Genomic DNA, 12,804 nt, shown 5'->3' on the forward strand with positions numbered 1-12,804 from the left:
ACACACACACACACACACACACACACACACACACATGCACGGAAACTTGCGCTTGGACTTGAGCACCAGTAAACCTCCATGAAACACCCTCAGTAACCTTCACCTTCCTTTCACCCAGTAGCATCTGGTTATCACTCTCACACACACATAAAGGTGCACATTCACACTTGTGCAGCCTCTGTATCATGCACACACACACACACACACACACACACACACACACACACACACACAACAACCCCATTAACATCAGTACTTTTGTAATGGATGTGTTTGTGGTGCTGCTGTGGGAGAGAGGAGAGACCTGGAGTAGCTGTTATAAATCACTCGCTTGTTCCCCCTCCCCCCTAACACACACACACATACACACACACACACAAGTACACACACAGGCCCTCTATTGGCATCACTACATGGGGCTCCCATTCACTAACTCAAACACACATACATGCGTGCAGAGCTGTTTTCTCCCCCTCCCACTCTCTTTACCGCCTGGGGTGGGGAAATCCTATTACCCTATGAAGAGGAGGAACACATCATTAATTACACTCACATACTCCTTTACACACACAAACATGTCTATATGCCAGGCTCAATTGCAACACGCACGCACTCACTTAGAGTAGATCACAACTCATTCTCACACAACACTTATTTTGAGCTGTATCATGCTGCAATATTTTTGTATATTTCTCTGTCAGCGGTTCCTTGACAGGTGACATTAGAGCTGAGGTGGTTTATCTGATGGCACACACACACACACACACACACACAAACAAACACAGACCTCTGCTTCAGCAAGGAATATGTCAGAATGCACGAGAGAGCAAAGTTACGATCACCGAGAGAGATTTCAGGCAACATGGGCAGGCAGATCAGGGACTGTCAGAGTGTCACCCTCAGATTTATCCGGAGCCTCAACAGCCTTTTCAAGGTTTACTAGATAGATGGATGCCGTAAAGTGATACATGCACACTATAAAATGAATGGAGGAGAAGTAAGCCATGCATAGCCAGGCTGTCAGAGTGACTGTTTATGCACCCAGGTGGGCACCTTTTGGACACATTAAGTCATCGCTGTGCAAGCAAAAATAGAATAACTGGCTTCACTTCAGTGATGGGACATAAATGTTCTACAATACAGGCTTTGATGATCCTGAACAATGAGTTGCATCATTTATTGCATATGGAAATTTGAATTGATCTTTATTTCGGTTTTTAAATTAGCTTAAACATCTACAAAATAATGGGTAAATGTCAAAAACAGATCAGAGCAATGACTGTACTATACCTAATCTTATTATACCTACCCTTATCTCATTTCTTGTTTTAATTTGTTTAAGCTACACTGTCCATGAAATCAAAAAAAGTAGGTAAGCATTTAAATAGTAATTCACATGCATCCATTCATATCCAGTTTATATACACATGCCTACACATGTGCATACACGTGCACATACACACATGCCTACACACATACACACACGTACACACGTTGACTTACATACGGATACTAGTACGTGGCATCAAAACATCATATCAACCAAATAAAAAGTGATTTGTCATGTACACAGAGTGTGATGGGATATCAAACAATTGGCTTATATTTGTTTGTTACATTATTTTGAAAACTATCTTTTGAATTTATGAATTGTAGATTCATAGTTCCATAGGAAATGCAGATAATAGACGAAATATATCTTATATTTCAGATTACACATAAAACAATATTATAGACTATTTGTAAATGAGCATAACATGATTTTAAAAAAAAACAAGTGTTAATGCTATATGTATAGATATGATCCATGTCAGTGGTAGAATCTATTCCAGTTTCATTTTTAAAAGTCTTTCTATGTTCTAAATCAAACTATTCTGCTATAACATCACTTTCTTTTCATCTTTCACCACTTTCCTTCATAACGAGTCAACATAGTCAAGCTTGTACATCCTGGGAACCTGTAACCAGGGAATGTGACACTTTTTGTCTGAAATAAGACAAAAGAGAAAGCAGTGTTTCAAAAGAATGCGCTAAGCCTCCCACTAACACACTGCCACAGCGCCATCAAGTGGACTGCCACTGTACAGACACTGAGCAGGTCTCACCTCACGTACTGTCTGTGTCAGTCCAATGTGGCAACAAGAAGGAGCTCCTGATTTGAACAGGCAATCATGAGGGCCAAGATCTGTACTAAAGAAAAACAAGTTTTTTTTCATTCAGTCAAAAGAGTCATGATGCCAAAAAAAAAAAAAAAAAACCAACGGTTTTGAAGGGGAGCAGAAACTCCAGGAAGTCACAATGCCCAATAGCCCAAAACACAACATAACACAGTACAGCTAAACAAGCTAAAACAGCAACATCTGCTTTTTGTGATTGTGGGCCTTTATCTCTCTTCCCCTTTTCTTGTTTCCGGCCTGCCTCTAGCAGCTTTCCAATCTCTAACTGCATTTCCAACCTATTCTATTTGTATTTTATGTCATTCATGTATTTAATTTCATTTTAATCTATTTTTTTAAATCTCATTTAAGTCTATCTTAATAGATTTTTTCCTTATTTTTATTGTTTATCGTTGTTAAATGTCATTCTAATGTATAAAGCACTATGAATTTGCCTGTGTTTGAAATGTGCTATGTAAATAAAGCTACCTTGCCTTCAGTGATGAGGTAAGGCATATGGGGAAGACTTGACCACATATCCCCTTAATATCAATACATTAACCTCTTAATGAACGTGTTGAAGTGAAATCCGGACCTCATGAAGACACACATTGTTCAACTAAAATGACAGTTTTAAAATCATGTTCAAATCCTTCTCTGCTAGAACCAGTGACACTTTCATATCGCTCTCTTTGTCACAAATCTGGGAAAATATGCGCTGCTGTGCCTTTGGAGTAGGACTGTGTAAACTTCAGGCTAAACGTGAAGCACTGAGTGCAATATTGTTCAACACCTGTGCCTTTTCATTGTGTTACTCAGCTGCAGAGATCCCACATTATATGACTCTGAGGTGGTGGCCTTGACTGTGCAACTGTAGCTGGAGATTGCATGATCAAACATTTCTCACCTTATTTTGGACTATTATGTTTGTTCATTTCTACACAGGATTTTAAAGACTGTGGCACCTCTGATGTGGTCTGTCTTTATAGCAAACAGCAGACTTAGACAGTCAGGTTCAAAACCTCAACAAGTTCTGCAAAACATTTGACAAAGGCTTAAACTAGTCTCATAATACATTTTCGAATCACATCAAAATAATATAGTGAAGCAAAATCTGCTTTCCTACCACTGTACTTCCTGCAATAGTTCTCAAAGGCCCCCCAAACACACATTTTCTCAATCAGCTTCTTATTATGAGCGATGGGGTCCTACATGATCAGAAAATTCTCTGCCAAATTTACAACAGCTATGGTTCGGTCACATGAGAGATTTCTGTATATTTTGTTTTGTCTGAGCTTTTCTCACCGATTTGAAGTTAAGAAACAGGTGATGGCATGTACTTCCAAGCACCAATCAGGATTTAGTAGTGTTGGAATCAAAATGCGATGACAGTTGACGGGCTGCTTTCAATCAAATGTGTTAAAACCACCGCCACACAGTCCTGATGAAGCTGAGTTTTTGAGTGTTAAACTCTTAACATATAATAGCTAAGTGTGTTTTTTTCCCCCCTGATCTTAGTCATGAATATCAAATATGATTATTATTATTTATATTTATATTACTCTGGAAAGACAATCAGAGGACACTGTACAGTAGCTCGAGACACAGAAGTCAAACTCAACAGCTTTTATCAGTCGTATTATATGTGCTGTCTGTGTCTGTGTGTTCTTCTCAATGAATGTTAGCATTACTCTTGTGCTCAGAGCAGAGCGATGCAACTCAGATAGAAACTTGACACTGAGACATGTGGTTAGTGAGGGGCCACCAAGACCTATTTATGGGTTTTGGCATGACTCGTCTTTCTCTACTCCACCAATCGTTTGTGCAAGAACCACAGTAGCTTGAGTCTTCAGAGTTCATCTCTTGACTGACAAACAGCTTACCAGACGTCATACTTTTTAGCAGACATATAGTATATGTTTAAATTGCTTTTATTGCAACTGTGTCAAGGCCTCATTACTCACCATAAGCAGAGAAGAATGAGAAAAAAAAATCCTAATAACCGTGCAGAAATGAATATGAACACTTGGGTAGAATAGAAATTTGATTGCTTTCTAAAAACAACTGATGTTGAAGTAAAGAGCAACACAAAGTAGAGAGGAAGTGCAGGTTTAATAACCCAGAGGTCAATTGTGTATTATCCTGACATGAATTAAATTAAATGTATACATTTATTTGTTTTTTTTCTCTTTTGAACAGTGGAAATGTTGTATTATGTGAGTTGGAAAATGTGTCTTTTACACAGAAGTCTGACTGATATGTTGCTCAGTCTGTGTTGTAAAAAAACAGACCTGGGTTTTAAGAAAAGGAAAGCTGATGATTTTGGAAGCTTTGCACAAAATGCTGGCAAGCCACCTACAGTAAAGTTTCATTTCAAACAGAACAAGGACCAAGAGTGTTTAAGCTGTAGAGTTTACCCAAATCTTCTGCTCTAAGGATGCCGCTTTTTCCACAAAGCCCGAATCCCTTCAGCTGAGCCAGGTTTTGCTTTGGAAAGTCAGGTTATAGTCAGGTCCCCTGCACACACTATATATCTGTTATACTGTCACTTTGTCTGTCAGTCTGACAGCAGTCTTAACAATTTTGAAACAGCTCTCCCCTTGACCTGCATCTAACTGCCACTCTGAACATATTGGCTTTCTTCAAGCATCAGACACTGCTGTTGGTTTACAAATCAGATTACTCTGTGATGCATCTCACTGGCAACATAATTAAGAGGTGATTCTTCACTTGTTTAAATTATTTTTGCAACTTGATATTTGTTCACATCACTCTGAAACCAACCTGGGTCAAATTTGCAAATAATAATTTTTAACTGATTATCGTGAATATACCGGAAAGCCCGTGAAAACTTGGCTCCAAATCTTTAGTGTTTCTCTATAGCACTAAATATTAATGACTAAATAAGCAAAAATCAAAGTAAAAAAAACATATTTTGGTGTTATTTTTTTAAAGGCGTGGTTACACCAGAAAGTAGCACAGCAGAATCTGTGTGTCTTTGCAAAATATGTGATTTTAGTTTTTTTTTATTTTAGAAAGCATTCTGACAGCACAAGTTTTTGTTTGTAGAAAAAATGACTCAATCCCTGTGAAAATTGGTGCAGCATGTGTTGCTTTTATCCCCTTGTTCTCAGTGTCCCTGGGGTTGGACACATTCAAAAGACCAGTGGGTAGCACAGAAGTCTAAAAGTCTTTTCAATTCCCACACATAGTGGCTTTAAATTTTGGATTTACTAAAGTATGAGGGTTTGCCGAATGATGTCAATTCACAGACTGTCAACTGAGTTGCTCTCCAGCTCGGCTGTAGCGCAAAACGGCCGCAGAAAAACAAGAGACAGACAAACACCTGACATTCCTACTGGTACACAGGTGTAGTGTTCTCAAGCCAGGTCATCTAGCTCACTCACACACACATACACAAACTGGAGTTAATGACATTCTGTGATACGGAAGTGTTAACAAACACCCCTGTGTGTAAGCTAATAGTTGCAGGTTGGATAGATTTTCTCCTAATGTATGGTAATCAGGGGAGATACACTGGCACTATCTATCATTCCTGAGGAGAATGTACTGCATATATACTCAACAGCTACATTTGACGTCTGTTTTGTTTAGTACTTAAATCATCAACATCCTCAGTTTCTCAACCTCTTAATCATGCGTTCTTCTCTTGCACCTCTCAATGTCTCAAAAAATGTTTGCACTTTTTTTCTAACCTACAGTGTTGACTACCACTGAATGATAAACCATGTAAATGTCGTGCAGTGAATGTACTGTACAGCACTTACCACCAGCCATTTTCCTGTCAAACTGTGACCTTAATTTACAAGAAAATTCAACCACATTTCTATATACAAGCACAGCAATTATTCTGTTCTCAATGCCAACAATTTCACAATGCAGAGAGAGAATTTGAATTGTACTTTACAATTCATAATGACAAAACTACTCTCAGTGTATTGTTCCTTTCTCCCTCACCATTGTTGAGTATTTCCAGGGTACTTCCTGTTCAACTGCTAATCTGTAATGTCAAGTATCTGTTTTTCTATTAGGCGTTGTAATAGCTTTGTAATTTAATATACATTACTTCTCCATTGTTGACATTTGCAAAAAAAGTTCACATGGTGCTCATGTCACCACGATGATACGCTGAAATCCCAGGAAGGAAAAAAAGATGCTTACACATATATAGTGAAACTACAAATAAATGATTAATGTTATATCTCAGACCCTTCATTTCCTTCTATGTACATCTTGTGCACGGACACACTTGCAGACATGCATGCTAATGCACTCGCTCATACAGAAAATGTATGCAGTACGCTTTTTGTCAACCTACAGTGCACGCCAAGACATCAGACTAACAGATGAGAAAATAGGAGATCCGTGGGGACAATTAAATGTTTCATACTGCAGTTATGTTATCAATGAAAATGATAAAGATTACAATACTGACAAACCTTCTATCCGAAAGAAATACTTCACATTCAGAAATTATAAAGATGTATTGAGAGGCTGTTTTCTGCTGTATATTTTGCTGTGTTCAGTGGATGTTACCTACATTGTTTTATGATCTGATGTTGTGAATTTTAAAGCCCCCCTCCCCTCAGAAATGTGTTTTTGCTTATCGTTGCTTCACTTGGATGTTTGAGCTTCACTGTGCAGAATGAGGTATGTGCAGGGTTTGACACTAGAAGGTTGTTTTCACATTCATCTGCTGAAGGAGGAATGTTTCTCTGTGCTCACCTTAACTCTGCGTTGACATGTGTGTATGAGCGTGTCTTGTGTGACATCACAGCTAGTTTGGAGCCTTACATAAGTCTGATGTGGAAACCTCCAGCACACATATACTTAGAATCAATTTTCAGTGAAGGCGACATTTTGCGTCCAGTAGTTCAAATAGATAAGCAGGTTGGGGCATGTTAGATCTTAAATATAACCGTTGTCATTACCTTCAATTACCTGTCAAATATAAAATATGTTTTTCTTATCGCTATTTCTTTTGTAGAAAGTAGTTCTGATCAAAAGTGTTTCTGGAAATATTGTAGTAGGGCTGCAAAGAATTATCCATTAATCTTTTGGTTTATAAAGAAAACAACAACAAGTAAACAACAGAAAACTGTCTGAAAACTGTCCTTCACGATTGTTTAAAGCCCAAGATGATGACATCAAATGTCTTGTTTTGTCCAAAATTCAAAGAGAATCAATTTCCTATAAACTAAGACAACGAAAGCAACAAATTCTCAGGTTTGAGAAGCTGGAACCATCAAAAGTGTGCCATTTTTGCTTTAAAAATTACTTAAACAATTAATAGATTATCGATTAACTTTTTGTTGATTGACTAATTGATTAATTGACTAATCATTGCTGCCCTACAGTACACTGCAGCTTTTGGTTAACCCTTATGCTGAGTATGAGAAACCATTGATGGGAATAACTTTTGTTTTTCCTCCAGCTTCTCCTCAAGGCACTGAATGAGAATGGGGTCCACTTTGGGGTCAAACTTATTGGCAAACCAGTGACTAGAGTTCAGTAACCAATGCATTTCCGCTGCACCAAAAATACAAACGCTGCGAACATGTTCCCCTGTGCAAGGTGGGTAGAGCTTCTCCTCCAGGTATTGCCACTTCACCAGCCTAGTCTTACTCATCAGGTCAGTGATGTCATGCTGGGATCTGGACACCGCCCCTGGTACATCTGGCAGTCGCACAAGTGTGGCCCAGAAGTGTTCATCTGGGGAGTAGGTGTCCTCTGACCAGGCCAGAAAATCTTTCACCACAGCTGAGGAGTTCATGTGCTCAACAAAGTCCCGTGACAAGACAAAGTAGGCACTGCCAGAGAACATCTCGATACCATGTGGTGGTGGGGCCTTTTTCTGCTCCGTTTTCACGGGCAGTTTTTGATATTCAAAGTTGGCATCTTTCAGCTCGTGGTGAAAGGTGAACCTCTGCTTTTTATGCTCAGAGGGCCGGCTTGACTCCAGCATATTACTTCCATTCAACTTCTTCAGTTCTGACACCAGCTCGATGTTGGACCTGAGGGGAAAATCTTGGCCACAGAGGTTGATGACATACTTCCACTTGACTTCTGACCTCAAAAGTTCGGACAGACAGTTGAGATCAGCTTTCAGTCGACTGATGCTTGCATAGAAGACAGACTCTCGCTTGGAAACGATGAAGACGTTGGGCAAACAGCGGGCTAAACCCTCCATGGCTGAGATGAACTCAGCTGAAGACTTTTGATCATAGTGGATACAGTAGATATTACTGGGTGTGTACAGCACCTTGATGATTCTCTCTACCATCCATGCATATTTATGCACAACCAGTGAATAAGCAAGAGGAAAGTCTTTCTCCTCCTCTGAGACTTTGACGTCATCATAACCTCTGGACTTGATGAATAATGGACAGTTTGAGGTGAGGTTAACCAGACTTTCATCCTTGTCCTCCACAACTTGGTTCCTTCTGATGATCAGAGATTTACCCACCTCCACTGGTTCCATGTCATATATAGCCAAACAGTTAATATTGTATTTGTGAAATGTCTGGATGTCATCTAAAGCAGCTGGGGGAGGTGATTCACCGATGTAGCTGTATTCCACACTGACCAATAGCAGGACACATAGACTCAGCAGAGGAATGAACTTCTTTCTTCGTCTCAGTAATGAACATCTCATATTCATTCTGTGGTGAGAAAACATGATGAGAGGAAACAGAGACCAAAACTAACTGTGGGGTTTCATGAACATAACTGAAAATGACACGAGAACTGAAAACCAGATGTGTGACTTACAGCCCGCAACGTATTTCTAACCAGTTTACAGTGAATTATTTGAGAGACCAATATGTAATGTTAGGTAATAAGGGGTTACAATGTGGGAACTTAAAAATTATTTATACTGTAGGTATTTTTTAACTAACGGTACCTATTCTGTCATTACAGGGTAAAGTTTTACCTACTGAGCAATAATTTTGGTGTATGGTGTCTAATTAGGGTATAACTGTGTTTGTTCACTCTCTAATAAAGAACATTTTATTTCTAGTTTCGGTCTAATTTGATACAAAGTACGGCTTATTACATCTCATTAGTGTAAGCGAAAAAAAAGTGCGACCAGTATTTTTTACTACCAGCTCCACATTCTAATACGAGCATGACCATCCGTGGACAGCGTCCACCATCGATGCATGCTGGTGAAGTGAATGGCAGCATTTGTTAAGGGTTGCTATAGGGATGTTTTGTATAGAGATTTTTCTGAGGTTTGTCTGCGGTTTAGGCATCAGGTCTGCTCAGTTCAGAAAAGATGTGCTCAGTTTGAAAGTTATGAAATGACTCATAGCTCCTGGTATCATTTTTTGAAGGTGATAATGGGCAGTGACTCAGTAAAGTTTTTCAGTGACTGCAGTCTGTTCATGACAGTTACACAGTGACAGGACATAAAATATAGACTTAAACCATACTGTAGACTTCTGAAGTCCCCTGTAAGTATTTTATACCCCGTGAAGTAGGCCTATTTTACCACACATACAGGATATATGTCTACAGTATGTTCCTGACAATACTCTTTTCTTTGGACTTCTGTTTGTTCCGGTGTAAAAACACAAATGTACCCCTTAGTTATTTAGGAACTGTGTTATTTGCCTATCCTAATTTTGTTGCCGCCTGTTTCCCTCCAGTAAGTAGAACTAGAATATGGTAATTTTGAAATTAATCACAGTAGATTTCTAAAATGCCACAGAAGTCATTATCCCTCCCCCAAACTTCCCGCTTTATTGCTCAGTAGTTCAAACTTTGCCCCGTCTGCGCTAAATTCTCATTTTGTTCTCTTGTACCTACATGTATGTGTCGGTACTGTACTGGCCCACCGTTCGTGCAAATAATCAGGCCTACGCTGTAAATTAACTGGGAAGAATTACGCTGTAATTGCGGTCCGTAATCTAAAGCCTTACTGAGGATAATACACAGGCTACTGTACAATTATTAACATTCACCTTGGTCCATACGCGGGTACCGTTCTGCCGAACGCCTTGCAACCAGTCTCACCAAGTCACACCCTTAAAGTTGTGAAAACGAGGATAAATTCATATTACATAAAACTGATTCTTTGATGCTCAGACATTAAAGCCATATAATAAAGAATCGTGTCGCAGAGCAAAAACTTGGAAAAACAACTTACCGACTTAGGAGAAATAAGAAGAGTGGACATGTATCTCCACTTTTTACGCACGACTGGTGTGACATCAATTGATATCAACTTGAACCGGTTCTCCATTAATTTGCCACATATGGATATCCAAAGCATAAAGAGGGTCAATAAGTAGACTGCAGCAGTCAGCCCTGCGCTCGGAGGACAACCCGGAAGGAGGGAGGGGCTCAGGGAAAACTTCGTGGCTGAGGGCATCTGAACTCACCAATACAAGAGAGAGAGACAATTGGAAATGTTACAGAAAACATTGGCACTCAGGACAAACTCAAGGTTTTCTAGTAATCACAATGCCTTCAATGCTTCAGTCATGTTCTGTTTGTAGGTCAACTCAAAGTCACAGTGGATTGTTACCACTGCATCCAGTCAACAAAAGCTTATCCTCCAATTATGAGTTTAGAAAATTAGCTTTCAGGTGTGTTTTAAAAGAAACAGACATTGCAAATACTGCAGTGTCTCCTCAGACAAACCTCTGAAGGGTGGAACACAATGTTTGGTCTTAATTTGGCAAATTCCTTTTGGAGTTGGGCACAGAAAAGAAATTGAGATGTATAGCTTTACATTTTGTTCCTATCTAGTAGCTAAACACTTAATAACACAAAATAAGGACAAGCCATATGCTGTGTTTCCTGACATTAACAAAATCTACTCCAAACCATTGGAACCTGCACTAGAAACATGTACAAGATGGGTTACATTAATGCTCAAACGGATAATGTTGCTTTGAAATGCAGTTAAAAAACAACTTCTTAGTAGAGGCAATCATTTGTCCAAGACAGAAAAGGAATAACATTATCTAACTTTATTTCTCCTATGTAAAATGGCAGTCCATGTGACTGAAACACCCTGTTAAAATCAGAAGAATCATGTGCATTTTGTGGCACCCTAAGCCAGGTTGTTCAGGTTGTTCAGGTTGTTCAGGTTCAGGTTGTTTTTTCTTGTCCCAAGTTCCTGTTTTCAACAAAATAAATTAACTTGACAGTAGCTGCTACCACTGAGCATGTCTTACAGGAAAACAAATATTCCTGTTACTGAGTCATGTCCTGTGTTATGTCCTCGCCAAACATTTTAAGCTGCCTCAAACTCCCAAGGTCATGTTTGATAAGCACTTCCAGCAATACACCATATGAGGCTACACATGTTTTTACTGTAAGAGCATTTAAGAATGAGATTTAACCTCAAATAATGTATTTCGAACCACTGAGGGTGAATGAAATCATGAACAATTCATGTGTCAAGTGTGTTTTATGCAGAAATCCAAATATGCAGTTTTGTGTGTTTTGCTGAGATGAACAAGAACAACGTGATACCTGCAGGAAGGCTATTCACTGAGATAAAAGAGCGCCTATTTAATCTCGCTGAATAACTCGTCCAATAAAACCAAGTGTTTGGGGAAATTAACCACACAGTGGACTTTCATATGGATGGAACTGCACAGACAGGATTAATAGAATAACATTTGAATAACTGTGTTACAAACTTTGTTGCTCAGAAATTATTTTTAAAGAGTGAAAAGGTGGGAAGACTGTTGTTGAAAGTGAAACCTCTGGATGGAGAATTTACTTGTGAATACTGTATTAACCCATAAATAACATGGTAGCAATTTACAGTAGCCTAGCATCGAATCACTCTTAAATGCCTCTGATGGTATGGGGTTCTCTTTCATTTACTGTATGTTTTGCCTACTCAGTCCACTTTTTACTTACTCGTAAGTTGACTTAGCGCGTGACTGTAACGGCCAGACATACTTTGCAGTTGGACTATTAATCAACCACCCACCATGTCCCACCCTCTGTGTGTTGTGAATTTGGGGATTCCTATCAAGTACAGCCAGTACTTGATAGGAATCTCCAAATTCCTAACAATTACAGCCAGTTTTTCTGGGGCCACATGGTGGTAATTTGATTAATGTAGGAATATGGACCACGTGAGCACAATATAAACCACAATAATTAAGGTCTTGAAACTAGATTTTTACCAGACAAGACTCTACAACACAGGACCACAAGATCACGTAACAATGCAGGACCCATCATAGTAATACTTTAGTGGTGAAAATTTTTTATTTTTGCAACAAATTTGCAGTTACAGTAAGTGAATTACCAACATCAGAATGACACCTAGAGAATCAAATGCTCTTTATTTGATTCCAGGTTATTATGATTCATTATCACTTGATATGACTTGCATATGACAGAAAACTGGGGTGCACTGCCTCCCAATAAGGAGATCGTGGGTTCGTGGGTTCGATTCCCGGACCGGACCAACATCACACAATCTCTCTGGGTGGAGTCTGCATGTCCTCCCCGTGTTACCGTGGGTTCTCTCCGGGTTCTCCGGCTTCCTCCCACCGTCCAAAGACATGCATGTGTAGGTTAATTGACCTGTATGACCCTTATTGAATGAATGTGTGAGTGAATGGTTGTCTGTCCTTGTCTGTGTCTGTGT

The 12,804-nt window shown here is 39.2% G+C and overlaps 1 protein-coding gene across 2 annotated transcripts; it reads right to left on the reverse strand.

The window, feature by feature from the left end:
- Positions 1-4,249: 4,249 nt before the first annotated feature.
- LOC122865696 (beta-1,3-galactosyl-O-glycosyl-glycoprotein beta-1,6-N-acetylglucosaminyltransferase 4-like) lies at positions 4,250-10,536 on the reverse strand. Of its 2 annotated transcripts, XM_044174493.1 has the most exons (3): positions 10,330-10,492; positions 10,145-10,207; positions 4,250-8,839 (listed from the first exon to the last, which is right to left on the reverse strand). In XM_044174493.1, exon 3 carries the CDS (start codon positions 8,836-8,838, stop codon positions 7,552-7,554), a length of 1,287 nt encoding a protein of 428 aa, XP_044030428.1. In that variant the 5' UTR covers position 8,839; positions 10,145-10,207; positions 10,330-10,492; the 3' UTR covers positions 4,250-7,551. The 2 variants fall into 2 exon arrangements, with proteins under 2 accessions (XP_044030428.1, XP_044030427.1); XM_044174492.1 differs by lacking the exon at positions 10,145-10,207 and having other exon boundaries at positions 10,330-10,536.
- Between the last annotated feature and the right edge of the window lie 2,268 nt (positions 10,537-12,804).

The sequence above is a fragment of the Siniperca chuatsi genome, linkage group LG18 (genome assembly GCF_020085105.1).
Source record: "Siniperca chuatsi isolate FFG_IHB_CAS linkage group LG18, ASM2008510v1, whole genome shotgun sequence".
NCBI classification, from domain to species: domain Eukaryota; kingdom Metazoa; phylum Chordata; class Actinopteri; order Centrarchiformes; family Sinipercidae; genus Siniperca; species Siniperca chuatsi.

Excerpts from the sequence above, each read along its gene's own strand:
- LOC122865696 (XM_044174492.1), bottom strand. The coding sequence starts at position 10,394 with ATGTCACACCAGTCGTGCGTAAAAAGTGGAGATACATGTCCACTCTTC. Across the intron at positions 8,840-10,329 it reads TTCTTATTTCTCCTAAGTCG|AATGAATATGAGATGTTCAT; the intron begins GTAAGTTGTTTT and ends TTCTCACCACAG.